This window comes from Ranitomeya imitator, chromosome 1, assembly GCF_032444005.1.
Source record: "Ranitomeya imitator isolate aRanImi1 chromosome 1, aRanImi1.pri, whole genome shotgun sequence".
In the NCBI taxonomy this organism is placed as follows: Eukaryota; Metazoa; Chordata; class Amphibia; order Anura; family Dendrobatidae; genus Ranitomeya; species Ranitomeya imitator.
The window spans coordinates 762,147,520-762,173,767 of NC_091282.1; the positions used below are offsets into that span (position 1 = coordinate 762,147,520).

At 46.3% G+C, this 26,248-nt stretch overlaps 2 protein-coding genes across 3 annotated transcripts in view; one reads left to right on the forward strand and one right to left on the reverse strand.

The window, feature by feature from the left end:
• Nucleotides 1-368: 368 nt before the first annotated feature.
• On the reverse strand, nt 369-21,741 carry CCNK (cyclin K). 2 transcript variants are annotated; one of them, XM_069735432.1, is made up of 11 exons: nt 21,391-21,741; nt 20,219-20,440; nt 20,015-20,096; nt 19,804-19,935; nt 18,092-18,197; nt 16,738-16,795; nt 16,489-16,658; nt 4,933-5,171; nt 1,860-1,893; nt 1,677-1,745; nt 369-1,514 (listed from the first exon to the last, which is right to left on the reverse strand). In XM_069735432.1, exons 2-11 carry the CDS (start codon nt 20,413-20,415, stop codon nt 895-897), a joined length of 1,707 nt encoding a protein of 568 aa, XP_069591533.1. In that variant the 5' UTR covers nt 20,416-20,440; nt 21,391-21,741; the 3' UTR covers nt 369-894. The 2 variants fall into 2 exon arrangements, with proteins under 2 accessions (XP_069591533.1, XP_069591541.1); XM_069735440.1 differs by having other exon boundaries at nt 369-1,481; nt 21,391-21,511.
• The window catches only part of SETD3 (SET domain containing 3, actin N3(tau)-histidine methyltransferase), a 57,542-nt gene continuing 53,026 nt past the window's right edge, over nt 21,733-26,248 (forward strand). Inside the window, exons 1-3 of the mRNA XM_069735422.1 lie at nt 21,733-21,849; nt 25,363-25,404; nt 25,639-25,753. Of these exons, the coding sequence (XP_069591523.1) occupies nt 25,651-25,753 (103 nt within the window). The 5' untranslated portion in view covers nt 21,733-21,849; nt 25,363-25,404; nt 25,639-25,650. The remainder of the gene's footprint in view (nt 21,850-25,362; nt 25,405-25,638; nt 25,754-26,248) is intronic.

The window sequence follows — 26,248 nt, forward strand, 5'->3', positions numbered from 1 at the left end:
AACCCGACTGTGCCAAAAGTCGGCGACTTTTGAAAATGAACAATCCGTTTCGCTCAACCCTACCACCGACACTTGGAACACAGCATTCAGCTGCATAGAAATACATGCAGCCGCACACTCCGGTTTAAGTGCAGGCAGCAGTCGTGCGAGTTTCACGCAAGTGTGATCCCACCCTAAATGGTCTGTCCATGATTAGAAATCCCCCCCCCCTCCATCTTTGAGGTGCGACTCTTAGGGGTAAAAGCAATAGTCAGGCAACAAACAAATGTGCAACTTGTTTGCAACATACAGTCATGTGATTTTGTGCCTTTTTTGGGAGAAAGAAACAGCAGGCAGAAAAAGAAAAAGCCATTCTTACACAGAAGATGCAGATTTCCAGGATTTTTTTATTCACCAATATCGAGGCGACAGATGCTAAGGATTCGGCTGAGCGCTGACAATTAAACTCTTTACATTAAAAAATATTTACAAACATTTGTAAAACTTCCAAAATCTCTGCAAAACAAAACAAATTAGAATAAAAAACCCAAGACGATAAAAGTTAAAGCAAATGCGTTCGTTAATCTTTGCTTTAACTATTAGTGAAAATTGCTTTCATTTTTTTAATATGCTCTTCTTTTTTTTTTAGCTCGGCCAATATGGCCCTCGCCGGTTGGATTTCTGTAGTCGCAGAAGTGGGGCGATGCCTATCGTTTGCCAATCAGCAGCTCAGTATACGGTTATATCAGCCAGGCACATTGTAACAATACAAAGACATTCAATTCCACCTCATTTGCCCACACTTGGCAGTAACGGATAAGAGATGGTGTCACATTTTACATTTTCATGAGAGCTGCATGTTTTTGTTTTGCCGCGCATCAATCCCTTCAAGTCCTTATAGCTCGCAGTACCATGCTATCTCATCCAGGCGGCACGGCCAAGTCCTGCAACGGGTGGCATGCCCGGAGGTGGTATCGGAGGAGGGACAGGAGGCTGCCCCCCAGGTGGCACTGTCGGAGGGGGATACGAAGCTGGTGGCAAACCTATACCTGGAGGAGGGTGGTTGGGTACAGCATGGGTAGGGGGAAGTCTGGGTGGGGGATAATTGGGATTGTAAGCCGGTGGAGGAGGGGGGTAGACTGAATTAGGAGGAGGAATGTTAGGAGGGGGGAATGAAGATGGTGGCGGGGGTGGTGGCACAGATGGTGGTGGATTGGGTGGATACACGTGGGGATGATATGCTATATGTGACGGGGGGCCGTAGGCGGGCGGCATGCTCCCATAAGCTGGTACTTCGGTCTTCATCATAGATTGGAGACTTTGGTAGCCCTCCCCAGACATGTACGAGTTGGTTGTAGACATCCCGGTTATGTAACTAGAAGGAGGCGGTGGTGGCCGATGTGGTAGAGGCGGCGGCTGATGAACCGTTTGATGAGTTGGTGGAGGGATCTGGAGCTTGGTCAAGTCCGCAGCCTCAGGGACGCTGACGGGATCGGCTTCCCCTGGAGCAAGAGATGGTGGCACAGGTTTTCTCTCTATTAGCCAGAAATTAAAAGCCATGACAAAATTAAGAAATGGTAGGGGAGAGGGGTGATGGGTTAAGGGATTGCTTCCAAAATGTATTACCACAAGTGTCAACTGTAGGGAGACTAAAAAGGACCAGCGACAAGAATACAAGGCGGTTGGACAGGACTTACCTGCGGGTGTGATCATAAGAGGAAGCTGCGGATGTGAAGTCTCAATTTTAGGCAATTTATTTAATGGTTCTGTAAAAAACATGGGAGACGTGAAGACGAGGTTCCACTCATGTGATGTTAGCTGCGCGGCAGATCAGGCCACAACCATCATACAACACACTGACAGAGCGTGAAGAAACCCACCTTGTACTTTCCCCTCCTCTTTGGGCGACGTCGGCTGAAAGACATTAATAACCGATCAGAAACGTAAACAGTGCGGTATTAGGCAGCATTCTGATAGCGAACAGGTCACTACAGAAAACATTAATATACCGCTTGCATCCTGCTACACATCAAGGACCACTTGCTAGTCAGCTCCTTGTATAAAGGCTACAGACATTTTTCACAGGGATAAACAATTTTTTTCATGTTAGTATAATTTTGCTAACTAAAAAGGTAACCACTAAGATTTTTGTCAGCAATCTTCATTCATTTTCAGACTCATTTTACAGCCTGATGCAAGTTTTTGATTTTTCTCTTATGTCAGTGTCTCTCCCAGTAATATAGGCCGGACGAGAGGACCGTGCCTCTGGCAGTAATATAGGCCGGACGAGAGGACCGTGCATCTGGCAGTAATATAGGCCGGACGAGAGGACTGTGCCTCTGGCAGTAATATAGGCCGGACGAGAGGACTGTGCCTCTGGCAGTAATATAGGCCGGACGAGAGGACTGTGCCTCTGGCAGTAATATAGGCCCGGACGAGAGGACTGTGCCTCTGGCAGTAATATAGGCCCGGACGAGAGGACTGTGCCTCTGGCAGTAATATAGGCCGGACGAGAGGACTGTGCCTCTGGCAGTAATATAGGCCGGACGAGAGGACTGTGCCTCTGGCAGTAATATAGGCCGGACGAGAGGACTGTGCCTCTCCCAATAAAAAATAAATAATTCTGTGTGAAGGTCCACATAGCTTTTAAATAATGAGTATTTCCATTAGGCTAGCTCAAAGCTGGGGCTGATATCAAATAGGTCCGGCAGTGCTATTAATTCTAAGAGCACATGAATACTTGGCCATGTGTAGTGAGGGGTCGTAGGAGACAGCTGCCAAGCACATTAGATACCTTGCTATCAAAATTGTATGGATGGTTTCACAAGACAAACTCAAGGTCAGACCAGCAACAGCAGGTTTCCAGACCTAAACTCGACAGCCTCATATATATGCCTACATAGCTGTGGAGCTTGGGTCGAGAACTGTAGCTGGTCCAGTCATCATGGCCGGATGTGAGCTCTGTGTGTCTCTCCCAGTAATATAGGCTGGATGTGAGCTCTGAGTGTCCCTCAGTAATATAGGCTCAATGTGAGCTGTGTGCGTCTCTCCCAGTAATATAGGTTGGATGTGAGCTCTGTGCGTCTCTCCCAATAATATAGGTTGGATGTGAGCTCTGTGCGTCTCTCCCAGTAATATAGGTTGGATGTGAGCTCTGTGCTTCTCTTTTTTTTTTTTTTATTTAAATAGATTTTTATTAACAATAAACAGAAAAAGAGAAAACATCATTCTCTCATCCACATTTCAATATATTACATACATCTTTTCTTAATTTAAGAATCCCCAACATACCCACAACAACCCCCCCCCCCCCACAGGACAGCTCATCCCAAGTCTAAACTCCCCTGAGGCCACCAGTGCCTCAAGTAGTTCTTACCTATCTGAAGCCTATAGTACCCAACTTCTATTACTCCTCATCCCAACTCAAGCCATGGAGACCACATTTTATTAAACATCTCTATTTTCCCCCGTCTCTTGTAAACACCTTTTTCCAGCTTTAGACCATGTTGTACATATTGAAGAAATTCCCTCCTCGCAGGTGGTTCTGCCTTTATCCAGTTCCGTGCTATCACTTTCCGAGCCATATACAGTAACCTAGCGATTGCAATCTTCCAGGTGTTGTCCACTCCTATTTCATCCACGTATCCCAACAAGCATATTATCGGATCTCTCAGGACTCTACATTTATACGCTCCTTCCACCCGACTCAAAACTACAACCCAAAAAGCCGCCAATCTAGGACACGTCCACATCATATGATAAATTCCTGCATTCTCACACCCACACCTCGGAAGCTCTGTGCTTCTCTCCCAATAATATAGGTTAGATGTGAGCTCTGTGCGTCTCTCCCAATAATATAGGTTGGATGTGAACTCTGTGCGTCTCTCCCAATAATATAGGTTGGATGTGAGCTCTGTGCATCTCTCCCAATAATATAGGTCGGATGTGAGCTCTGTGCGTCTCTCCCAATAATATAGGTGGGATGTGATGTGACTCTCCCAGTAATAGAGGCTTGACGTGAGCTCTGTGTGTCTCTCCTAGTAATATAGGCCGGATGTGAGGTCTGTGTGCATCCAGAGTGCTGCTGTCTGCTTTAGGCCGGTTTCACACATACTGATATTTCCATTGCTGGAAAAAACAGTACCGAAGATATCGTCTCTGTTCCCAGGCGCTAAGTGCTAAGGACCACTCACATCATTCTCCCCAGCTTGTGCTGAGATCAGCACAAGCAGAGGAGAATGTTGACAGGTATATTAAACTAATAAAAGAGAGACTAGGCAGCGGCTGAAGGGACTACTATTCCCACTACAGCTGCTGCCGCTAATAACAGTGAGAGCAGGCGACGGCTGATGGGAGTATTTATCTGCCACCGCCTACGCAATAAATAAAAAGATACATAAATGATAAATAAATAAAGATGATCACAGCAGGAGAGAATGACTCAAGCAGTCTTCAGTATCGGGCGCATGGGGACAGCGCTAACTGTAGCGCTGCTTCCTAGGCGTCGCAACGTGTCACACTGACACGTGGATGTCATCCGTGTGCGGGATGTTTTGCGGCCTGCGCCGCTATTAAAAAACTGACATGTCAGAGTATTTTGCCAACGGACCCACGGTCCGTGGAAACACACTGACATTTGCACAGACTCATTCACTTGAATGGGTTTGTGTATAAGTGTCTCCGGTACATATGAAAACTGTCACTACACGTACCGGACACAGTGACGTGTGAAAGAGGCCTTAGCTCAAGTATCAGCACAGCTTCTATCCTGCACTTACTGCTTTCTTCTTTTCTATAGACTGTACATACTTTCCCTCTCTGCGCTGCCGATGAAAACTCAGACACAATGATAAACACATGAAACCACTATTAGTCAAAGACAAAAGGGGGAGTTCTCCAAGATCAAGAACCTCTTGTGGGGGCTATCCTGCCTCTATTCAGATGGTAACATACCAGCGGTCTCTTGGCTTGCTTCGGTGGGCTGGACTGTGGGGAAGGCTTCTTCGATTGCTGGCCTCCTGCTTGCTGTGGCTCTTTTTGCTGCACTGCCAGGGTGTCCAAGTTCAGGGATAGTGGTAGAGGCTGCACAGAAGCAATCTGTGCCTGGACTTGTGGGGATTGCTGCTGGGCCCCGTGGTGAGGCATCTGCTGCTTTCCTTGAGAATACAGGTCCAAGATCTGATGACAGATGTCTAAGAGAAAAGTTACAATTTTACAATTGGTCATCCCAAAATTAACCCGCCAATGCGTATTAACACAGCAGCCGCTAAGGATACTTATTCCATCATTGCCGTTTTAAAACAGTGATCGGGTATAAGGCTATAATGTCCCCCAGAGTCGGAAAATCTCCGGGGTTTTGGCTACCGAGGGTAGGAGAACATGATCAGGTCCAGATTTTGCGGTACCCGATCACTAATCGATGTTATTCAGTGAATAGCGGTGATCAAAAAAACAAAACAAAAACAACAGGGTTTTTTGTGTAGTCACCGTAAAATCCTTTTCTCGGAGCCAATCATTGGGGGACACAGGACCATGGGTGTATGCTGTTGCCACTAGGAGGCTGACACTAAGTAATACAAAGAAAATTAGCTCCTCCTGCAGTATACACCCTCCTGCTGGCTCCTAGAGAACCAGTTCCATGCAAAAGCAGTAGGAGATCAATAACAACATATAAAAGTACAACATGTCAAACGAACGGAAAAACACCAGCCATTAGGCTAACAGGGTGGGCGCTGTGTCCCCCAATAAGTGGCTTGGAGAAAAGGATTTTACAGTGAGTACGCAAAAATCCATGTTTCTCCTTCACCTCATTGGGGGAAACAGGACCGTGGGATGTCCCAAAGCAGTCCCTGGGTGGGAAAACAACAGAAAACATCAGGCTTCACGTAACAACTGCCTAGATGTGCGCCACTGCAGCCTGCAGAATTCTTCTGCCCAGCTCCGCATCAGCCGAAGCTTGGGTATGAACATTACAGTGCTTCGAGAAAGTATGTAGGCTGGACCAAGTCATGGCTTTACAGACCTGCTCCACCGACACCTTATGCCGAATGGCCCAGGAAGCACCCACTGACCGAGTGGAGTGCGCTCTGATCCCTGCTGGGATAGGCTCACCTCTGATGAGGTTAGGAATCCTGAATGGTGGAATGAATCCACCTAGCTATCGTGGCCTTTGAAGCGGCACGCCCTTCCTGTACCAGTCAGGAAGCACGAACAAAGAATCCGACACGGTCCTCGATACTCACAGCTCTGACTACATCCAGAGTATGGAGAGCCCTTTCCACCCTGTGGACAGGAGTCGGACAAAATGAAGGAAGAACAATGTCCTCGTTAAGGTGGAAGGATGAGACAACCTTGGTCAAAAAGGCTGGGGACAGCCTGAGGACAACCTTGTCCTAATGGAAAATAAGGAAAGGCGCCCGACAGGACAAAGGAGCCAGCTCCGAAACCGGCCTGATGTGATTGCCACGAGAAAAGCAACTTTCCAGGACAAAAAGGTTAGCGAAATGTCCTGAAGCGGTTCAAAAGGAGCTTCCTGTAAGACTCCCAAGACCAAGCTAAGGTCCCAAGGGTCTAAAGGCCTGCGATGGAGGGGAAAGCACAAATAACCCCCTGAATGAACATCTTCACCTGAGGTTTTGTCGCAATCCTACGTTGCAATAAGACCGATAAGGCAGATATCTGGCCCTTGAGCGAGCTGAGCGCTAAGCCTGAGTTCAGACCAATCTATAGGAATTCTAAAATGGTGGGAATAGAGAAGACGAGGGGGAGATGTCCACAAGCTTTGCACCAAGCAAAAAAGGTCTTCCAGGTACGGTGATAAATGCGTACCGACGCAGGCTTACGAGCACTGATCATTGTGGATGCGACCTGTTGTGAAAAACCAGCCTGGATCAGAATCCAGAATTCAACGGCCAAGCCGTTATACACAGGGCCACTGAGTTCTGGCAGTAAATTGGCCCCTGGGAGAGCAGATCTGGACGATCCAGCAGTCGCCAGGGTACATCGGCGATGAGGCGCACCAACTCTGTGAACCACGCCCGGTGTGGCCAATCCGGAGCGACCAGGATCACTGGAACACTTTCTGCCTTGATCTTGCTGATGACTTTCAGAAGAAGCAGCAGTGGGGGGAACAAGTACGGAAGATGGAACTGTCGCCACGAAAGAACCAGAGCATCCACTCCTATGGCTATTGGATCTCGCTATGAACCTGGAGACCTTGGCGTTCAGTCTGGACGCCATCAGATCCACATCCGGGGTCCCCCAATGAAGACAGATCTGTTGGAAAACATCCGGATGAAGTTCCCACTCCCCCGAAGCGAGACCCTGGTGGCTGAGGAACTCAACTGCTCAGTTTTCCATGCCTGGTATGTGTACTGCTGAGATTACAGAGTGGTTCCTCTCTGCCCATCGAAGAATGCGAGATACAGCGCACATGGCCGCCCGGCTGCGGGTACCTCCTTGATGGTTGATGTATGCCACAGCCGTGGTGCTGTCCGATTGAACTCGGATGGGGTGACCCGCTAGGAGATAATGATACTGCAGTAGCGCTAGCCATATCACTTGGATTTCCAAGATATTGATATGCAAATTGTCTCTTCAGAGAGGAAGAGGACTAGAACTCTAGTGCCACCTATTGGAGGTAGCAATCCTAGCAGTCAATGTCGACCCTTTAACGAGCCTTGTCACATGACTTAGGATAATAGCAAAACCAGAATCTCAATTTGCAGACAGTGTTTCGGGGTACTGTCCCTCGTCATTGCAAAGTGTAGATCTGGTTTGGCTGATTGAGAGGCGTCTGACCGGATCCAAGAAGTATCGTTTCTCCTTGCGGAGAGTGACATGATAAGCATGTCGAGGTGAGGAGACTTAAAGCCGCAATGCTCCTCTGGGAAATATGCAAATTGTCTCTTCAGAGAGGAAGAGGACTAGAACTCTAGTGCCACCTATTGGAAGTAGCAATCCAAAACAGTCAATGTCGACCCTTTAACGAGCCTTGTTACATGACTTAGGATAATAGCCAAACCAGAATCTCAATTTGCAGACACAAATGTGCGAAAGGAACCGTTTCCATTGCTGCCACCATTTTGCCCAGTACCCTCATCGCAAAGCGGATGGAATGAGGGGATGACTGAGAAAATGCGCGGGCTCCTTAGATCTTGTCTTGAGGGAGAATCGCCAACCCCCAAGAGGTGTCCAGGGTCATGCCTAAAAAGAATATCCGCTGAGCTGGAACGGGGGAAGACTTGGCTAAGTTTATCGACAACCCAGACGAGAAAGAGTATCGCAAGTGATAAGAACGGACTCTGCGAAGTCGTGGAAAGATGACCAGGAGGTCGTCCAGTTAGGGTAGTATACCACGCTCCAAGAGTGCAGGATGGATACGACAGTCACCATGACCTTTGTGAAGACCCTGGGAGCGGTAGCAAAGCCAAAGGGCAAGGTTGTGTACTGAAAATGCTGTTTGTGAATGGCGAAACGCAGGAACTTTTGTTGGGGGGGGAGGGGGAAATCGAGATGTGCAGTTAAGTAACTCGAATATCAATAGATGCTAGAAACTTCCCTTCTTTCATTGAGGGGATGACCGAACGCAGAGACTCCATGTGGAAATGATGGACCTTTGAAGTTTGAGGTCTAGTATGGGTCTCACTTTCCGTCCTTTTTTGGGACATCGAATAGATTGGAGTAGAATCCCTCGAACCTTTCATTTCACGGAACAGGGACAATGACGCCATCGTGGCGCAAAGAGTCCATGGCTCAGGAAAGAGCCTATGGCTCAGGAAAGAGCCTTTGCCCTTGATGTTGGAAGTTGGGAAGGAAAGAAATGAACCAGGGTAGGCGAAGAAAAATCGATTTTGTATCCGGAAGACACCAGGTCTTTGAGCCATTCGTCGTGAACGACCGAGAGACAGACCTGGTGAAACAGAAGTAGGCGACTGCCTACCCTGCTAGTGTCGACTGGATAACGCCATGAGTCATTGGGCGGAAAATCTGTGGGACCTAGATCCCTTAGATTCAGACTGTTTGGGCCGGCCTTTAAATCGCTGACTGGACCTAAAGGATTCCTGGGGTCCTCTGTTAGTGCGAGGAGCGTCCTGATCCTGAAGAGGTAGTGGTAGTGGACCAACCCGGATTGGCGCGAAAGGATCGGAAACTGATTTGTTGTTGACAACGAAAAGGACGCCTAAGCCTCTGCTAGGGGTAGAAATTTGTTCTTTCCTCCAGTAGCATCCGAGATAAGCTGATCCAGCTTCTCCCCAAACAAAACGCCCACTCTGGTAAGGAAGAGATGTCAGAGACTTTTTTGATGCAGAATCCACCTTCCATTCTCTGAGCCATAAAGATCTTCTGATCGTGATGGCATTTGCCGCCGATAGAGCCGCACAACTGGCCGCATACAAAGAAGCATGTACAAGGTAATCTCCTGACTGAGAAATTTGGCTAGCCAGCTGCGCTGCCTCCGGAGGAAGATTACTGCTCTGAATGGAATTAGCCAAGGCCTCCAACCACGAAACAATTGCTTTAGCTACCCACGCTGCAGCGAAGGAAGAACATAGAGCCGAACCTGAGGCCTAAAAGACAGATCGACCCAAATTTTCTATCTGGCGGTCTGTGGGATTTTTAATAGACGACCGTCCAGCAAGGATAGAAGGGTTTTGGATGCCAGGCGAGAGACTGGCGAGTCCTTCTACAGGACACTCAGCCCAAGCGGTTTTGCCCTGTAAAGCGCTTATTCAGTCACTCCCTGTGCCGATTAACTATATCCCGAAACTCCGGGTGAATGTTCTGTGAGGACGCTTAGCTTTTTTGAAGCACAGAGCCACAGTCTTCATCAACCTTCAGAGTTTGGTTGACGGCCTCAATCATAGAATCAAAACGTCCTCTAAAAGTCTGGTGAATCCGGATTTAAGGAGTCGTCCGATTCATACTCAGAATCGAGTTAGCTACCAACGTCTGGAGAGGGAGAGCGAGAGATGGGGCTCACGGACGCCATGGTACGCGACTGTACAGGAGACGTACTACGTATCCGTTTCCTGGATGCTTGTACGTTTCTAGATTGTGTGCGGCCCCTGCTAGCCGACTGTTCCCGTGTAGGAGAGGGTCCTTATGCGTCAGAGGTGCGAACGCCACGATCCCCAGAAGGAATACTAAAGGATTCAAGCGCTTTGGCCAGAGAACTCATATTACGACAGAGACGAGATCCACTCAGGAGGACTAAGGACACTGGGCTCAGTGTCAGTGGGGGGCTCATGAGCGCATTTGGGGTCACAGGCTTTGCAGAGCGGAGAACTCTTGAGCTTTTGGAAACGCAGACTGGCAGGAGTTACATGAAGTGAAAAAGACTAAGAGTTTTAGGGGACTTTTTAGGTGCCTGAGGCTGGGACATGATGTATTCCTATGTGCCCCCTTAATCAGGGGTCTCACAGAGGATAGGATACTGAACGGGAGAGAGAGAGCTAATGGCAGCGCTCCTTACACGGGTCCTGTGTCCCAGCCACGAGAATCACACTCCACTTCGTTATCGGAGCAAGCAGGAGGCTTCCTAAGCATCCGGAGGCCCTGTCAGCTTGTGACAGGGTGTAGGAAGATGGCCGAAGAGATTTCATTTGCAGAGTGCCAGAAAAGTGAGCGGAGCCGCCAAATCGCATCATAGCAGGGGCGGAATTTCAGCCTATACAAGGCCAAAGCCAGGAACTAAATTTTTACCCAGGCCCAAAAAACGTCCCCCCTGCGGAAAAGTCTGCTGCCTGTGCCCGGACTGCTCAGAGTCCCCCCTCTCAGCACTTACCCGGAGAGGCTGGAGATGTCCTTCGGATGATGCTGCAGGTACCTTCGCTGTCGTGCAGCTACCTCTGTTGTGCACCTGCTGTCACTGGTGACTTTTTTGGATGGTGCAGGGATAAGGATAAAAACCCTCAATCCACTCTCCCTTTCATAGGGAGATGGAGAGGAACCATCCGCCTCCTTAATTCATCCGCTGGACAGTGGTGGAGCAGTGGGGGATGCATGGATACCAAAATGGAGGGTGCCTCTGTGCATCCAAGGGGTTCAATCCTGGTGGACAGGGCTGGATGTCCGGCATTAGGCCTGGCTGCAGAAGAGGGTACATACAGGCGACACTTCATGTGCTCGTCTGTTAATGATACGGGGAGATCGGTGCCCTTTAAGGAACCCGTCGCCCCTAAAAATCAGCCCAGGCGTGGCATCTCACGTCGCAGGAGAGGATACGTGGCGGTGACACTCTCCGTGCTAGCCTGTTGATGGTTTGGGAAGATCGGGACCTTTAAAGAATCCGTAGCTCCTTTGTCCAGGTAAAAAAAAATCTTAAGAATTAAAATAAAAAAAGTTTTTGGTCTGAATAGCAGACCCCGTGTGCCTCCTACGGACACTAAGCATGAACTGGTTCTCTGGGAGAAAGCACAGGGGAGGAGCTAACTTTCTTTGTGACACTTAGTGTCACCCACGGTCCTGTGTACCCCAATGAGGCGAAGGAGAAAAAAAAAAAAAAAAATTGTGCCCGATGTTTCAATGATTCCTCTCTCTTCTGATATGATATACATGTCAGACGGGAGAGAAATGAGCCCCCCCACCCCCCACCAAGAACCTCCCGGTAGCTCTGCCATCCTCGGGCTCTCCTGATACGTCCTCCATCATCTTCCTTGAAAAAAAAAAAAAAAATGCCGGCAAAAGCGCAGTGCACCTGCCAAGATCTGCCAGACATTTTGCCTATTGAGTCCTTTTGAACACTGTGATAGGGCCTAACCAGTAATAAAAATAAAAAGCAAAATAATAAATCAACCCCCCCTTTGTCACGCCCTTAGTTACATAAAAAATCTATTTTTTTTCCATTTGCAGTTGGGGTGACTGTTGTAGTTAGGGTTGTGTTAGGGTTAGAATGGAGGTTTTTTTTTTTAAAAAGTCGATATGTTGGCTAGTGTTGAGCGCAAGTGCTCGCTATTCGCTTTTTGGATGTCCAACAGCCACAAATCATGTGGGGTGTGGGCTCAAGCATGTCACTTGAGCACCCGCGATATTCAGTGCATACCCGAGCACCCAATGCAAACTGGAGTAGCGAGCACTTGCGCTGAACACTAATGACGACATTTTCAATATCATAACCTAATGTTATCAAATTGTGTGGTACCAGTGTGTTCAAAATGCTCACTATCCTGCCCTCCCCCTTCCCGGATAAAATTCCTGAGGGGTTCGATTTCCAAAATGGTCACTTGTGGGGGGTTTCCACTGTTTAGGCACGTCAGGGGCTCTGCAAACGCGACATGGTGTCCGCTAATTATTCCAGCAAATTTTACATTCAAAAAGTCAAAATGCCGCTCCTTCCCTTCTGAGCCCTACCGTGTGCCCCAACAGTGGATTTCCCTCACATATGGGGTATTGGCATACTCAAGAGAAATTGCACAACAAATTGTATGGTCCATTTTCTCCGGTTACCCTTGTGAAAATAAAGTTTGGGTCTAAAGCAAATTTTATGTGAAAAAATTTTTAAATATTCATTCTTTGCTTCTACATGGCTGTTTTGAATTGAATTCTATTTCATAAACACAAGTCATACTGAATAAGTTTTAACACCATCATAAAGTGAAATATGTAAAAAAAAAAAAAAAATTCTCAGAATCGGTGAGATCCATTGAAGCGTTCCAGAGCTATAACCACATAAAGGGACAGTGGTCAGAATTGTAAAAGTTGGCTAAGGGGATAAAGGAAAAAAAAAAAAAGAAAAGAAAAACCCTGGTTAAACAAAAAAAAAAAAAAAAAAAACACAAGTAAATAAAAAAATAGGTTGTGTTTTTTTTGTTTTTTTTTATTTTAAGAAGTCCCGTGACTTTAGTTTTTCTGTCGGTGTGCTTGACTGTCCTGATGACTTTCAGTTGATTTTTTAGGGGGAGATGTGATGGCTAAAAATTGACAGTCATTCTATTAAAAGTTTTTACCATATGGGCTACATAATTTTATATTTTGATGGCTTTTATAAACGAAGCGAGCTCCCCGAAGACCGCGCTATCATATAGGGTTTTGGCTAAATTGGACAATGTGATTGCACCTGTACTATATGAGCAGGGGGGCTTACTTCGTGCTGGGGTCTCGGATCGGATATCCTACCAGTACGGCTTCCTGTTACCCACAAACTTTTTAACATCCCCCTCCCCCCCTCTAGAATGGTGATGCCCCCTTGTGGACATTTTCAGGTATTGCAGGAGGTGTCGGGATTGCTTTACCTGCAGAAATCTAATCATGGATGTTGTTTTATTTTAAGTTTTTTTTTTTTAACCCCTTCATGACCCAGCCTATTTTGACCTTAATGACCTGGCCGTTTTTTGAAATTCTGACCAGTGTCCCTTTATGAGGTAATAACTCAGGAACGCTTCAACGGATCCTAACTGTTCTGAGATAGTTTTTTTGTGACATATTGGGTTTCATGTTAGTGGTAAATTTAGGTCAATAACGTTTGCGTTTATTTGTGAAAAAAAATGGGAATTTGGCTAAAATTTTGAAAATTTCGCAATTTTCAAATTTTGAATTTTTATTGTTAAACCATAGAGTTATGTGATACAAAATAGTTAATAATAACAACATTTCCCACATGTCTACTTTACATCAGCACAATTTTGGAAACCAATTTTTTTTTTTTTGCTAGGAAGTTATAAGAGTTAAAATTTGACCAGCGATTTCTCATTTTTACAACGAAATTTACAAAACCAATTTTTTTTTTAGGGACCACCTCACATTTGAAGTCAGTTTGAGGGGTCTATATGGCTGAAAATACCCAAAAGTGACACCATTCTAAAAACTGCACCCCTCAAGGTACTCAAAACTACATTCAAGAAGTTTATTAACCCTTCAGGTGCTTCACAGCAGCAGAAGCAACATGGAAGGAAAAAATGAACATTTAACTTTTTAGTCACAAAAATTATGTTTTAGCAACTATTTTTTTATTTTCCCAAGGGTAAAAACAGAAACTGGACCCCAAAAGTTATTGTACAATTTGTCCTGAGTACACTGATACCTCACATGTGGGGGTAAACCACTGTTTGGGCACGCGGCAGGGCTCGGAAGGGAAGGAGCGCCATTTGACTTTTTGAATGAAAAATTAGCTCCAATCGTTAGCGAACACCATGTCGCGTTTGGAGAGCCCCTGTGTGCCTAAACATTGGAACTCCCCCACAAGTGACCCCATTTTGGAAACTAGACCTCCCATGGGACTAATCTAGATGTGCGGTGACCACTTTATACCCCCAAGTGCTTCACAGAAGTTTATATCGCAGAGCCGTGAAAATAAAAAATCATTTTTCTTTACTCAAAAATTATTTTTTAGCCTGCAAATTTTTATTTTCACAAGAGTAACAGGAGAAATTGGACCCCAAAAGTTGTTGTCCAGTTTGTCCTGAGTACGCTGATGCCCCATATGTGGGGCGGAACCACTGTTTTGGCGCATGGCAGGGCTCGGAAGGGAAGTAGTGACTTTTGAAATGCAGACTTTGATGGAATGGTCTGCGGGCGTCACGTTGCGTTTGCAGAGCCCCTGATGTGCCTAAGCAGTAGAAACCCCCCACAAGTGACCCCATTTTGGAAACTAGACCTCCCAAGGAACTTATGTAGATATGTGGTGAGCACTTTGAACCCCCCCCAAGAGCTTCACAGAAGTTTACAACGCAGAGCCGTGAAAATAAAAAAATAATTTTTCGTTCCTCAAAAATTATGTTTTAGCAAGCAATTTTTTATTTTCACAAGGGCAACAAGAGAAATTGGACCCCAATAGTTGTTGCCCAGTTTGTCCTGAGTATGCTGGTACCCCATATGTGGGGGTAAACCACTGTTTGGGCACACGTCAGGGCTCGGAAGGGAGGGAGCACCATTTGACTTTTTGAACGCAAGATTGGCTGGAATCAATGGTGGCGCCATGTTGCGTTTGGAGACCCCTGATGTGCCTAAACAGAGTAAACCCCTCAATTCTAACTCCAACACTAACCCCAAAACACCCCTAACCCTAATCTCAACTGTAGCCATAACCGTAATCACAACCCTAACCCCAACACACCCCTAACCACAACCCTAACCCCAACACACCCCTAACCACAACCCTAACCCCAACCCTAACCCTAATCCTAACCCTAAACCCAACCCTAACCATAACTTTAACCCCAACACACCCCTAACCATAACCCTAACCACAAGCCTAATCTCAACCCTAGGCCTAATTCCAACCCTAACCCTATGTGCCCACGTTGCGGATTCGTGTGAGATTTTTGTGCACCATTTTTGAAAAATCCGCAGGTAAAAGGCACTGGTCCTGTAAACCTGATGGAAAACTGCTACGAATTCGCAGCGGCCAATCCGCTGCGGATCCGCGGCCAATCCGCTGCGGATCCGCAGCCAAATCTGCACCGTGTGCACATAGCCTAATTCTAACCCTAACCCTAGAGGTAAAAAAAAAAAATATATATTTAGTATTGTCCCTACCTATGGGCGTGATAAAGGGGGGGGGGGGGGGGGGGTTCATTTACTATTTTTTTTATTTTGACCACTGTGAGGTTTTATCACAGTGATCAAAATATACCTGGAACGAATCTGCCAGCCGGCAGATTCGGCGGGCGCACTGCGTATGCGCCCGCCATTTTGGAAGATGGCGGGCCCATGAAAAAGATGGACGGACAGACACCGGGAGGCTCGGTAAGTACGAGGGGGGTAGGGTGGGGGGGGGGGAGAATCGGAGCACGGGGGGAGCGGGCAGGAGGACGGGGGAGCAGACAGGACGACGGAGGGGTGCGGAGCACAGAACGGAGGACTGGGGAGGAGATCGGTGGCGGTGGGGGGAGCAGATCAGTGTTTCCAGCCATGGCCGATGATATTGCAGCATCGGCCATGGCTGGATTGTAATATTTCACCAGTTTTCATAGGTGAAATATTACAAATCGCTCTGATTGGCAGTTTCACTTTCAACAGCCAATCAGAGCGATCGTAGCCACGGGGAAGGGGGGGGGGGGACCCGCCCATCGATTACCCCCGTCACGTGATCGCGGGTCAGATTGGTTGGCATGACAACCAGGTCTCCAGCAGACCTCTATGGTTGTCAATGCCGGATTGCTATGAGCGTCGCTTGGTGGTCGGCATAGCAGTCAGCAATTCAGCTACATACAGGCGATCTGATCATCGCCTGTATGTAGCAGGGCCGAACAGGTTATGGCACCTTTTGCCCCAATCAAAATAAAAAAAATAAATAAAAACATGCACATTTGGTATCGCCACGTTCAGAATCACCTGATCTGTCAGTATATAAAGAAAAATTTACCCAATTGCTAAACAATGTAACTAGAAAACAAATTCAAAACGCCAGAATTACAGCTTTTTGGTCGCCGCAACATTGCATTAAAATGCAATAACAGGCGAGTATTTTGTGAACCAAGTGCTGACCCTCATGCCGTTAGTTCAGAAATTGCAGTGGTTGAGCATGGAGATGAATGTGTGGCAATGACTAGATGCAGAAGTAGCACTTACCTTCCAGTACATCGACGGGCACGTCTTGCACAAACTGCTCCCACCATCGCCGGTACATGGGCTTGGACGTCCATTCCTGAATTTCAAACTTGCACAGTCGTCCGGCGAGATACATGACAGCGACTGCGATAATCTCTGGCTCCCACTGCAAGGAAAGCGTGGTGCAGAGGCTGCAGACAGAGCACATGGTGAGACGTGAGGCCCGCAGCTCAGCGCAAGGAGTCACATTAACACCTGCATTGCCATTACCTGTCATTGACAAATGTCCATGCCATCTGCACCAACTTCTGGATTTTATTCTTGTCTCCTGAATATAAAAAAAAATAAAACAAACACATAAGATAGAGAGAGCAACGCAGAGGTTATCACTCCCCATGCACGGACCCCATCCTCATCCCTGTCTCTACAAGATCTTACAATCTCATTATTTATAAAGTGAAAAAAAATGTGGAACAAGATGGCAAAGGTGTAGAACAGGGATCAACAACCTCCAGCTGTTGTGAAACTACAACTCCCAGCATTCCCTGGCAGTCATTCTAGGAGTTGCAGCTTGACAACTGCTGGTGGATGAAGCATGCCGACCCTTGGTAGAATGTGGCAGTAACAGAGGCGATCACCGACCACAGGAAAGCACAAGACAACAAAGTGAGGACATGTGCAAAAAATAAAATGTATAATATATATATATATATATATATATATATATATATATATATATATATATATATATATATATATATATATATATATATATATAAGACGACCCCCAACTTTTCCATATAAAATATGGAATTTGGGATATGCCCGCCGTATAAGACGGGGGTCATCTTATCCGCCCAGTCATCTTATACGGCGTGTGGTTCCCAGGGTCTGGAGGAGAGGAGACTCTCCTTCAGGCCCTGGGATCCATATTAATGTAAAAAATAAAGAATAAAAATCATGGATATACTCACCCTCGGACGGGCCCTGGCTCACAGCGCTGCTAGCGTCTCCCTCCGCTCCTTAGAATGCGGTGAGTGAAGGACCTTCGATGACGTCGCGGTCACATGAGCGGTCAGGTGACCGGTCACCTGACCGCTCATGTGACCGCGACGTCATTGAAGGTCCTTCACTCACCGCATTCTCAGGAACAGAGAGAGACGCTAGCAGCTCTGTGAGCCAGGGCCCGTCCGAGGGCGAGTATATCCATGTTATTTTTATTCTTTACTTTTTACATTAATATGGATCCCAGGGCCTGAAGGAGAGTCTCCTCTCCTCCAGACCCTGGGAACCACACGCCGAAATGCAGGATCGCTCCCTGCACACGCCGTACACGGCGTGTAAGACGACCCCCGACTTTTGGGACAATTTTTAGGGGTCAAAAAGTCGTCTTACACGCCGGAAAATACGGTATATAATGAGGGGTTGAATAACTTCCCATTTTCAACTTAAAAATATGTAAATAAAAAAACAACAACAATTGGTATTGACTGTTCTAAAAAAAAAATCTGACATGAAATTAGAAAATTAATTTACTCATGATAAACGCTGTAAAGAAAAAATAAAATGAAACTAGAAAATCCTCAGGTCTCCTCCATCTCTGTTACATGATGGGACTCTTTACCTTTTAACTGTTTTGCGTACTTTAGTAGAAACTGATAGGGATGCTCCACCTGTAGGTCAAATTTAATGGTTTGCAGAAGAATCCTCTCTAGGACCATAACTTCTTCCTAAACATAAAAAAGAAGAAAATCAGAATCAGGGGATGACATTTCTTTTTTTTTGCTGCGATTTCTGCTGTAATAGTCGCAGTCCCCAGAGATCATCTGTGCAAGAAAACGGGCGACATAACGACAAAGTTAGCATTTCCATTAAGTTCAATGTTTTTCTGGGGACGTTGAAGACGCTTTTAACAGCTCCAAGAAGGACTGTCTTTTTTTTGCATGTATGGTATTTTGGGCTAAAAATTAAGTTTTGCGTTTGGCTTTTACATTGCTGGCTGCAGAATGTTTTAACTGAGGATCTATCAGTGAGCTTGATCTGAGGGTAATGTGTAACATGTATGTATTTTATTGAGCTTATCTCGCTGATTTAAGACTACACCAAAGTTCAGCTCAGTGGTGTCTGATGATAAATCTGCACAAAAAAAAAAAAAAGGTCAAAAGTAGAAGGGATAAAAAACAAAAACAAAAAAAAACCAGTTACACACTCCCAAATGAACAGAAGCTCACTGATGGATTCTCAGTTTGCAATCAGCAAAAGATGAAGGAGATATCAAGTCTATTATCTGGATGTGAAATCATAAATACAAACAAACAAACCAAAACAACAACGCCTCATAATCTTCTAAAACTCCCAAACGGATGGAGACATGTGATAATGTGATTCCATATAAGCCTTACACTTTTGGTTACAAGGTCACCCTGACGCTTTAAGGATTGTTGGGGCTGAGACAGTGACCCCTCATTCAAGAAGTGATAGCAGCGACAAGCCTAGAGCTCTCCATCCGGTGCCTCTCGGGTCATGCAGAGTGTTCTAATTTCACAAGGATCAAAACCAGACTAACTATCTGCCTTACTGCAGAGGCTGGCACCCTAAAATACACAAAATAGCGCCCCGCTCAATGTAGATAGACCCTATTTTCACCCTATTGTGCAACCTAATGCTAAAGGTGCAAAATTCCACAATGTGCAAGGACATAGACGTATACAGTAATACTTGTAGATAGAAATATACAGATATTTCTGGGATAATAGTCAATAGGGGCCTAATTAAATAGTAATGAATACAACAGTATACACAATGGTAGCCCCCCTGTGGTCCAATACCAACTCACGGGGAAAACGTCCCAAAGACCTGATCACATGATCCTACACACAATAATAAACCTGCTCTGATAGAAGATGGGGACTTATCAAATCACGGTTTGGGAATCTATTGTTCCTATCTCAAATACTCCAATAACAAGTGGGGAGAAACGCATTGGAGTATTTGAGATAGATAGAGATAGGAGGTATTTTTAGGGTGATTGAGTGATTTTGGTGCTACCTACTTTTTCCTGAAATATTATATGTATGTCGCTCATCCATAAACTTTGCACTTTTGGAATGCAAAATTACATATATGTACTTTCCTTTGTTTTTAGAGTATATATTTTTTTAAGAATAGCTATTAAAATATTGTTTTTACATGGTTTTTTTCATGTTTTGGTCTTGAGTATTGAAGTTTCACAACTGCTGTAGACCCCTGTACTAAACTTACTGCATGCAACAAGGATATATGGTATCAATCAGTTGAAGAGCGGCCACTGCGAATCCTATGAGCCCTATTCCTCACCTTCGGATCGTCTCCGAACTGTCCAAACTGCACATCATTTAACAAGCTGCGAGCCGTCTTTATGATGTCTTTACACTTCTTAGGAGTTTCTTCCACCTTTCCAGCCAAAAAGAGACAGCAGGCACCCGTCACCTGAAAGAAAGAACTCCACGGTCATCTCAGGAGAACAGCGCAGAATCTGGAAGGCCGGTGACCGGAACGCTCAACTTACGTATCTGGCAAACTGCTTGAATGAATGAAACATATAGAACCTGTGGAAATAAATAATGCCAGTGGCAAGAGTGTCATAATGTCTGATGGAAGGGTTAAGGAAAATATCACAGAGATCAGTCACATTTTGCAGACGCCGCGCCCCCGTGTGCTGCAGTATTTGCACTGTTTGGAGTGCTTCTTTAGATAATGCACATAAGGATACAGCCCCAGTCTTGTGCCAACATCAAATATGAACCTGGCTCCCTCCCGTCGGTATCTGGCTTCGGTGGCGGGGTCCAGGCCTTCCTGCTGAGAGGGGGTGTGAGCCAGGTCCTTCTTGTCCCAATACCAACATGGTTTGGAGTGGTCCGGGGCACCAGGGGCCACCGAAGGGCTTGAGTTTTCCTTGTTTTCCTTCATTGATTCTAGAAAACATCCAAAGTACCTGCAAAGAACGGAAACACAAAGCTGCTGTCATAGACCAGTCAGATGATAACGAGAAGATACAAAGCCGCAGAAGCTGCTGTCATAGACCAGTCAGATGATAACGAGAAGATACAAAGCCGCAGACACCATCAGTCACCCCCAGTGCACATTTGGTTTATTAGCAAATTCTAAAATCTTTCAGCCGTTTAGAATAAACCAATGAAACAAGAACAAGGTAAATCACTGAACAAGGAATATAACAAGAAGTTTCTTCATCTTCAGCACAAAATACCAACTCCTGCAGCCACAGACTCCAACGTTCTATGCGCTATGTTTTAGTACAGCACCACTTAAGATCTTAGGCTACTCTCACACATCAGGTTTTTCCCTCTGGCCCAATCCAGCCTTTTTTTTAAAAAAAAAAAAAAACCCCGAACCAGCTAAATCAAAGGCCGGATCTGTTTTGACTTGTATTAGCGCCGGATTGCGCCGCATGGCCCACTGTTCCTTCCGTTTTTTTCCAGATCTGGCTAAAATTTCAATTCCGGCTTCTGGGAAAAACGTACACAGTAATGTTTTTTGTCTCCGGCGAATAAGCCAGAAGCTCCAAATCCGGCGCTTCCAGCTTCTTACTAGAACGGAAGCCTATGGGCACCGGATCCGGAAAATGATGGACCCTGGCATCAGATTCCGTTTTTTTTTTTTTTTAAACTGAGCATGCTCCAATTTTTTTGGCGGACGCGCGCGGTGAGGCTCCACCGCAGACGGACAGGATCTGCCATCACAGAACACTGGCAGTTGTAGTTCCACAGGGCGTGGCTTAACTCTACCCTGTGGCCAGATAGAGGTGAGATTGTGGAGAAGGGTCAGTATCAATGGAGCTGCGTACAGTCAGGAGAGGCTGGAGTTCGGCCATCATGGCTAGGTGCTAACCAGGGCACATCAGGCGTTATAAAGACTGACACTCACTCGCAGTCCGCGGCTCCTCGGACTTAGCGGCTTCCGTAAGAGAAACTACCAGCGCAGCACTCCAGCGGCAGCCATCTTGGATCCGAATGTGCGACGTGACGTCATCACAAGTGGACACGCCTCTGCTTTAATCTCTAAAAAGGACACAGACCGACACGAACCAATCAGGGTGAAAGATGTCAGAGTAAGGGGCGGGTTTAGCAATGTTGCACTAACAACCGAACGTGACTGATGTACTATGTTGAGCTTGTAGGGTGTGAGTGATAGGCGGATGATGTAACCAATCATAGGCTTCATAGGTCTCCCGCTGACCAATCGCTGCAGAGTGATGCTGGGCGCTATCGGAGTGAAGTTTGGTTGTGCTGTGTTCCTCTGTCTCCATCTCTCCGGCGCTCTGCGGCTGATTCTCCCCAGCCGGTGACGGGTGCAGGCCGCTGTGTGACCGGGGGGACGCGGGAGGTGAGTGCTGGCTGCTCTCCCGCCCGCTCCGTATACACTGCACGTCCTGCGCACTGCGGAATAGACCCAGGAGCTTGCACTCAGCCCCGCGCACATCGGCTCAGGAGCGCCCCCTGCTGTGCACACGAGTTTCCCATAGAAGCCAGTGGGCGATGTCTGTCTCCTGCCCATTCATTGCTGTGACATCCGTGTCCGGTGGGCCGGGAGGATGTATAGCGGCGTCTGGCGGCTATTTACTGGTGGACTATGGGGGCGCAGGTGGTCTCTGTGCTAATGGACCCTCATGGTGCTGTCATTGCTCCCCGATCTGGGGCTCTTCAGCAGCTGGGAAACTATAACTCCCAGCATGCCTAGAAAGGTTGTTCTCGAATATATCAAGGCATGCTGGGAGTGATAGTCTGACATCAGTTGAAGAGCCACTGGTTGGATACCACTGATTTAAAGCTGAAGACCTGCTGGGGATTGTAGTTCCCCAGCCGTTGGGGACAACTGGTCTAGAGCCGGCGGCTGTCAGTGCATGCTGGGGGTTGTAGTTCCCCAGCCGTTGGGGACAACTGGTCTAGAGCCGGCGGCTGTCAGTGCATGCTGGGGGTTGTAGTTCCCCAGCCGTTAGAGACAACTAGTCTAGAGCTGAAGGCTGTTTGCATGCTGGGGGTTGTAGTTCCCCAGCCGTTAGAGACAACTAGTCTAGAGCTGAAGGCTGTTTGCATGCTGGGGGTTGTAGTTCCCCAGCCGTTAGAGACAACTAGTCTAGAGCTGAAGGCTGTCAGTGCATACTGGGGGTTGTAGTTCCCCAGCCGTTAGAGACAACTAGTCTAGAGCTGAAGGCTGTCAGTGCATGCTGGGGGTTGTAGAGCCACAGATTGGAGACAACTAGTCTAGAGCTGAAGGCTGTCTGCATACTGGGGGTTGTAGTTCCCCAGCCGTTAGAGACAACTAGTCTAGAGCTGAAGGCTGTCTGCATACTGGGGGTTGTAGTTCCCCAGCCGTTAGAGACAACTAGTCTAGAGCTGTCAGTGCATACTGGGGGTTGTAGAGCCACAGATTGGAGACAACTAGTCTAGAGCTGAAGGCTGTCTGCATACTGGGGGTTGTAGTTCTCCAGCCGTTAGAGACAACTAGTCTAGAGCTGGCGGCTGTCAGTGCATGCTTGGGGTTGTAGAGCCACAGATTGGAGACAGCTTGTCTAGAGCCTGTGGTTCTTGGGGTATGCTGGGGTTTATAGTTGCCCACCCACAGGAAATGCTGAGGTTGTAGTCCCCCTGCACTGCACATTAGCCCATTTCTTATATGCTATGATGGCCTTGAGTCCCCTGTATAAACACATCTGTATGGGCAAATGACTGTCAGAGTTGTGATCAATGGGGACCGAGGTCGGTACCGCTGCTGTCAGTCATTGCATAATGCCGAGCTGCAGGCAGCCTGGACCTGTGTGTGAACATAGAGGACTGGTCAGATATTCCAGCACACCTGATCTCTGTGAACCAGTCCGAATCGCCTTTTTTTATGTAGGACTTTGTTAATCCTCTGTTATTCCTCCTGGAAATGTATAGTGGCAGCTGAGCGTTACCAGTTGGAGGTGCGGGCCCCTGCAGCTTTACATTGTCCAGGCAGACAAGTGAAGGGGCATCTCCCAGTGATCTGCTTCAGTTTCCATGCAGAATAACAGAGGACAGTACAATGTATGAAATAGAGGATCAAAAGACCCCTGCCAATAAGTGATATGGTCCTTATAGCAACAGTACAGTGTATGAAATAGAGGATCAAAAGACCCCTGCCAATAAGTGATATGGTCCTTATAGCAACAGTACAATGTATGAAATAGAGGATCAAAAGACCCCTGCCAATAAGTGATATGGTCCTTATAGCAACAGTACAATGTATGAAATAGAGGATCAAAAGACCCCTGCCAATAAGTGATATGGTCCTTATAGCAACAGTACAGTGTATGAAATAGAGGATCAAAAGACCCCTGCCAATAAGTGATATGGTCCTTATAGCAACAGTACAATGTATGAAATAGAGGATCAAAAGACCCCTGCCAATAAGTGATATGGTCCTTATAGCAACAGTACAATGTATGAAATAGAGGATCAAAAGACCCCTGCCAATAAGTGATATGGTCCTTATAGCAACAGTACAGTGTATGAAATAGAGGATCAAAAGACCCCTGCCAATAAGTGATATGGTCCTTATAGCAACAGTACAATGTATGAAATAGAGGATCAAAAGACCCCTGCCAATAAGTGATATGGTCCTTATAGCAACAGTACAGTGTATGAAATAGAGGATCAAAAGACCCCTGCCAATAAGTGATATGGTCCTTATAGCAACAGTACAGTGTATGAAATGGAGGATAAAAAGACCCCTGCCAATAAGTGATCTGGTCCTGATAGCGACAGTACAAGACGTTCTCTCTCTTACTAACTTCTCCACTCATTGGCTTTTACATGCTTTGTTTCCTTGCACAATGCTGGCTGCAGAAAGAGTTAACTGAGAGGCTTGTCAGGGAGCTTGCAGTTGTTTTGATTTCTATAGCTGTGTTTTTCTGAGCTCCTCTCGGGTGATTTATGACCAGGTCAATCTTCATCTCTTCTTTGATGTGGTCTCTGGTCATTAAAAAGCTGAGAGGATCTCTGCAAAAGACAGATAAGAGGGGTACCATCTCCTCATAGGAACCATCTCACTGACCGATTCTCAGTTAACTCGTGAAAACCAAATGGTGCAAAATGTGAAATGAAGCCCAGTTTCAAAAGTTTTTTTATCCTAAATTAAATGTGTTTGGAGGAATCTACCCTATACGTCAATGTCTGGCCTGATAACGAGCCTCTGCAGCACAACAAGGGATATTAGTCAAGCCAGAACCTTTCGCTAAAGGGATATTCCCAGAGTGGGAATTGCATGGGCTACAGACCACCGGGGGTCCGACTTCTGTCATCGCCATCTGTCCGGAGTAGTAGTGCGGGGCCCTGCGTCGCCCGTAGAAAGTAATGTGATGGCTGATCCCTGTTTTTGTGCTGCAATCGCTCGTGATATTTAAATAGTCCCTTTCTTCTGTTACCATGGCGCCAGTGACACAATAATTATGCTTTTCCAGGCTGAAATGATACTGGATTCTTCTGCTAGTAGTGTTTTTTTTTTTTCCCTTTTACATGACGATTTTTGCATTTCCAGAACAGACGCAGATGCTCCAGGCTCCCTCCTTTATCCAAGCTCGTTGCCCAATATTCTCCTTTTTCTCACTGCCGGTTCACATGCTTGTAGTTCAGGTTGAGGTTGTGCTAGCGGTCAGCCTCCTGCCTGGAGAGGGAGAGCTGCAGTGTAAAGCATAGGGGTGCACTGTATTACTTGTAAGGCTCAAGCTCCACATACATACACATATATATATATATATATATATATATATATATATATATATATAGAGATAGATACAAGCTGGTGCGGGCCGTTTACATCTTCATCATCATTCTCCACTTATCCTGCTAATATGCTGATATTTTATTGGTTTTCCAGGTGCACCTGAATTTCTTGTAAGAGGCTCCATAGGAAATAAAGGTAATGAGGTGAAAAGGGATTTTGTATTTTAGATGGGATAATGCTGGGAAAACGCCTTGGTTATAAGAGTACACACCCTTTAAGTAGAATATGGGGTCCCCTAGGAAAGTAACCCCTCTACATGTCAGCGCCCGCCCTCAGGGGACCTGCTCACCCGTCAGTGAGGGGCATCTTATAGAAATGGCCTCCTTCCTTAAATGGAAAACAATTTAGTTCTGTGCTAATTTCTTGCAGAGCGAACCCAAAATGGGGAAGAAAAGCCGAGTGAAAACCCAGAAGTCGGGGAGCGGAGCCGCAGCAGCTGTGTCCCCAAAAGAGATGATGAACCTGATCGGCGACTTACTGCAGAGTAAGTAAGAAACGGTCTGTCCAGAGCGGGAGGAAAATAATGCGCTGTCATAAGGGGGAAGAGGTGACTTCCGAGACCCCCATATCCTAAGAATGGAGATGTAATGTATGTAGATTTGTAAGACAACAGCCGCACTCACACTATAGATTTTCTGATGCAAAAATAAGTAAATTTATTCACCACAGTAAAGCAAAACAACAAGGGTTGCTGAGGTAACGTTTCGACCCCGTAATGGGCCTTTGTCAAACCTCACTAGAAGAAACAATAAAGACAAAATATATTAGAAAGGTATGACCTGTTATACCGAAGCTATATGTAAGCATCACAATGCTGAACAGATGTAGTGACATCCGGTATTAACACAAAAATCCACAGTGACAAATATACATAATTAATATATACAATGAATGCCCAAATAGAGGGTAAATGTGAAATACTCCATGGTTCCAACATAAGCAAGACTAGGCGTAAGCGCTGACATGCGGCTGCATGTAC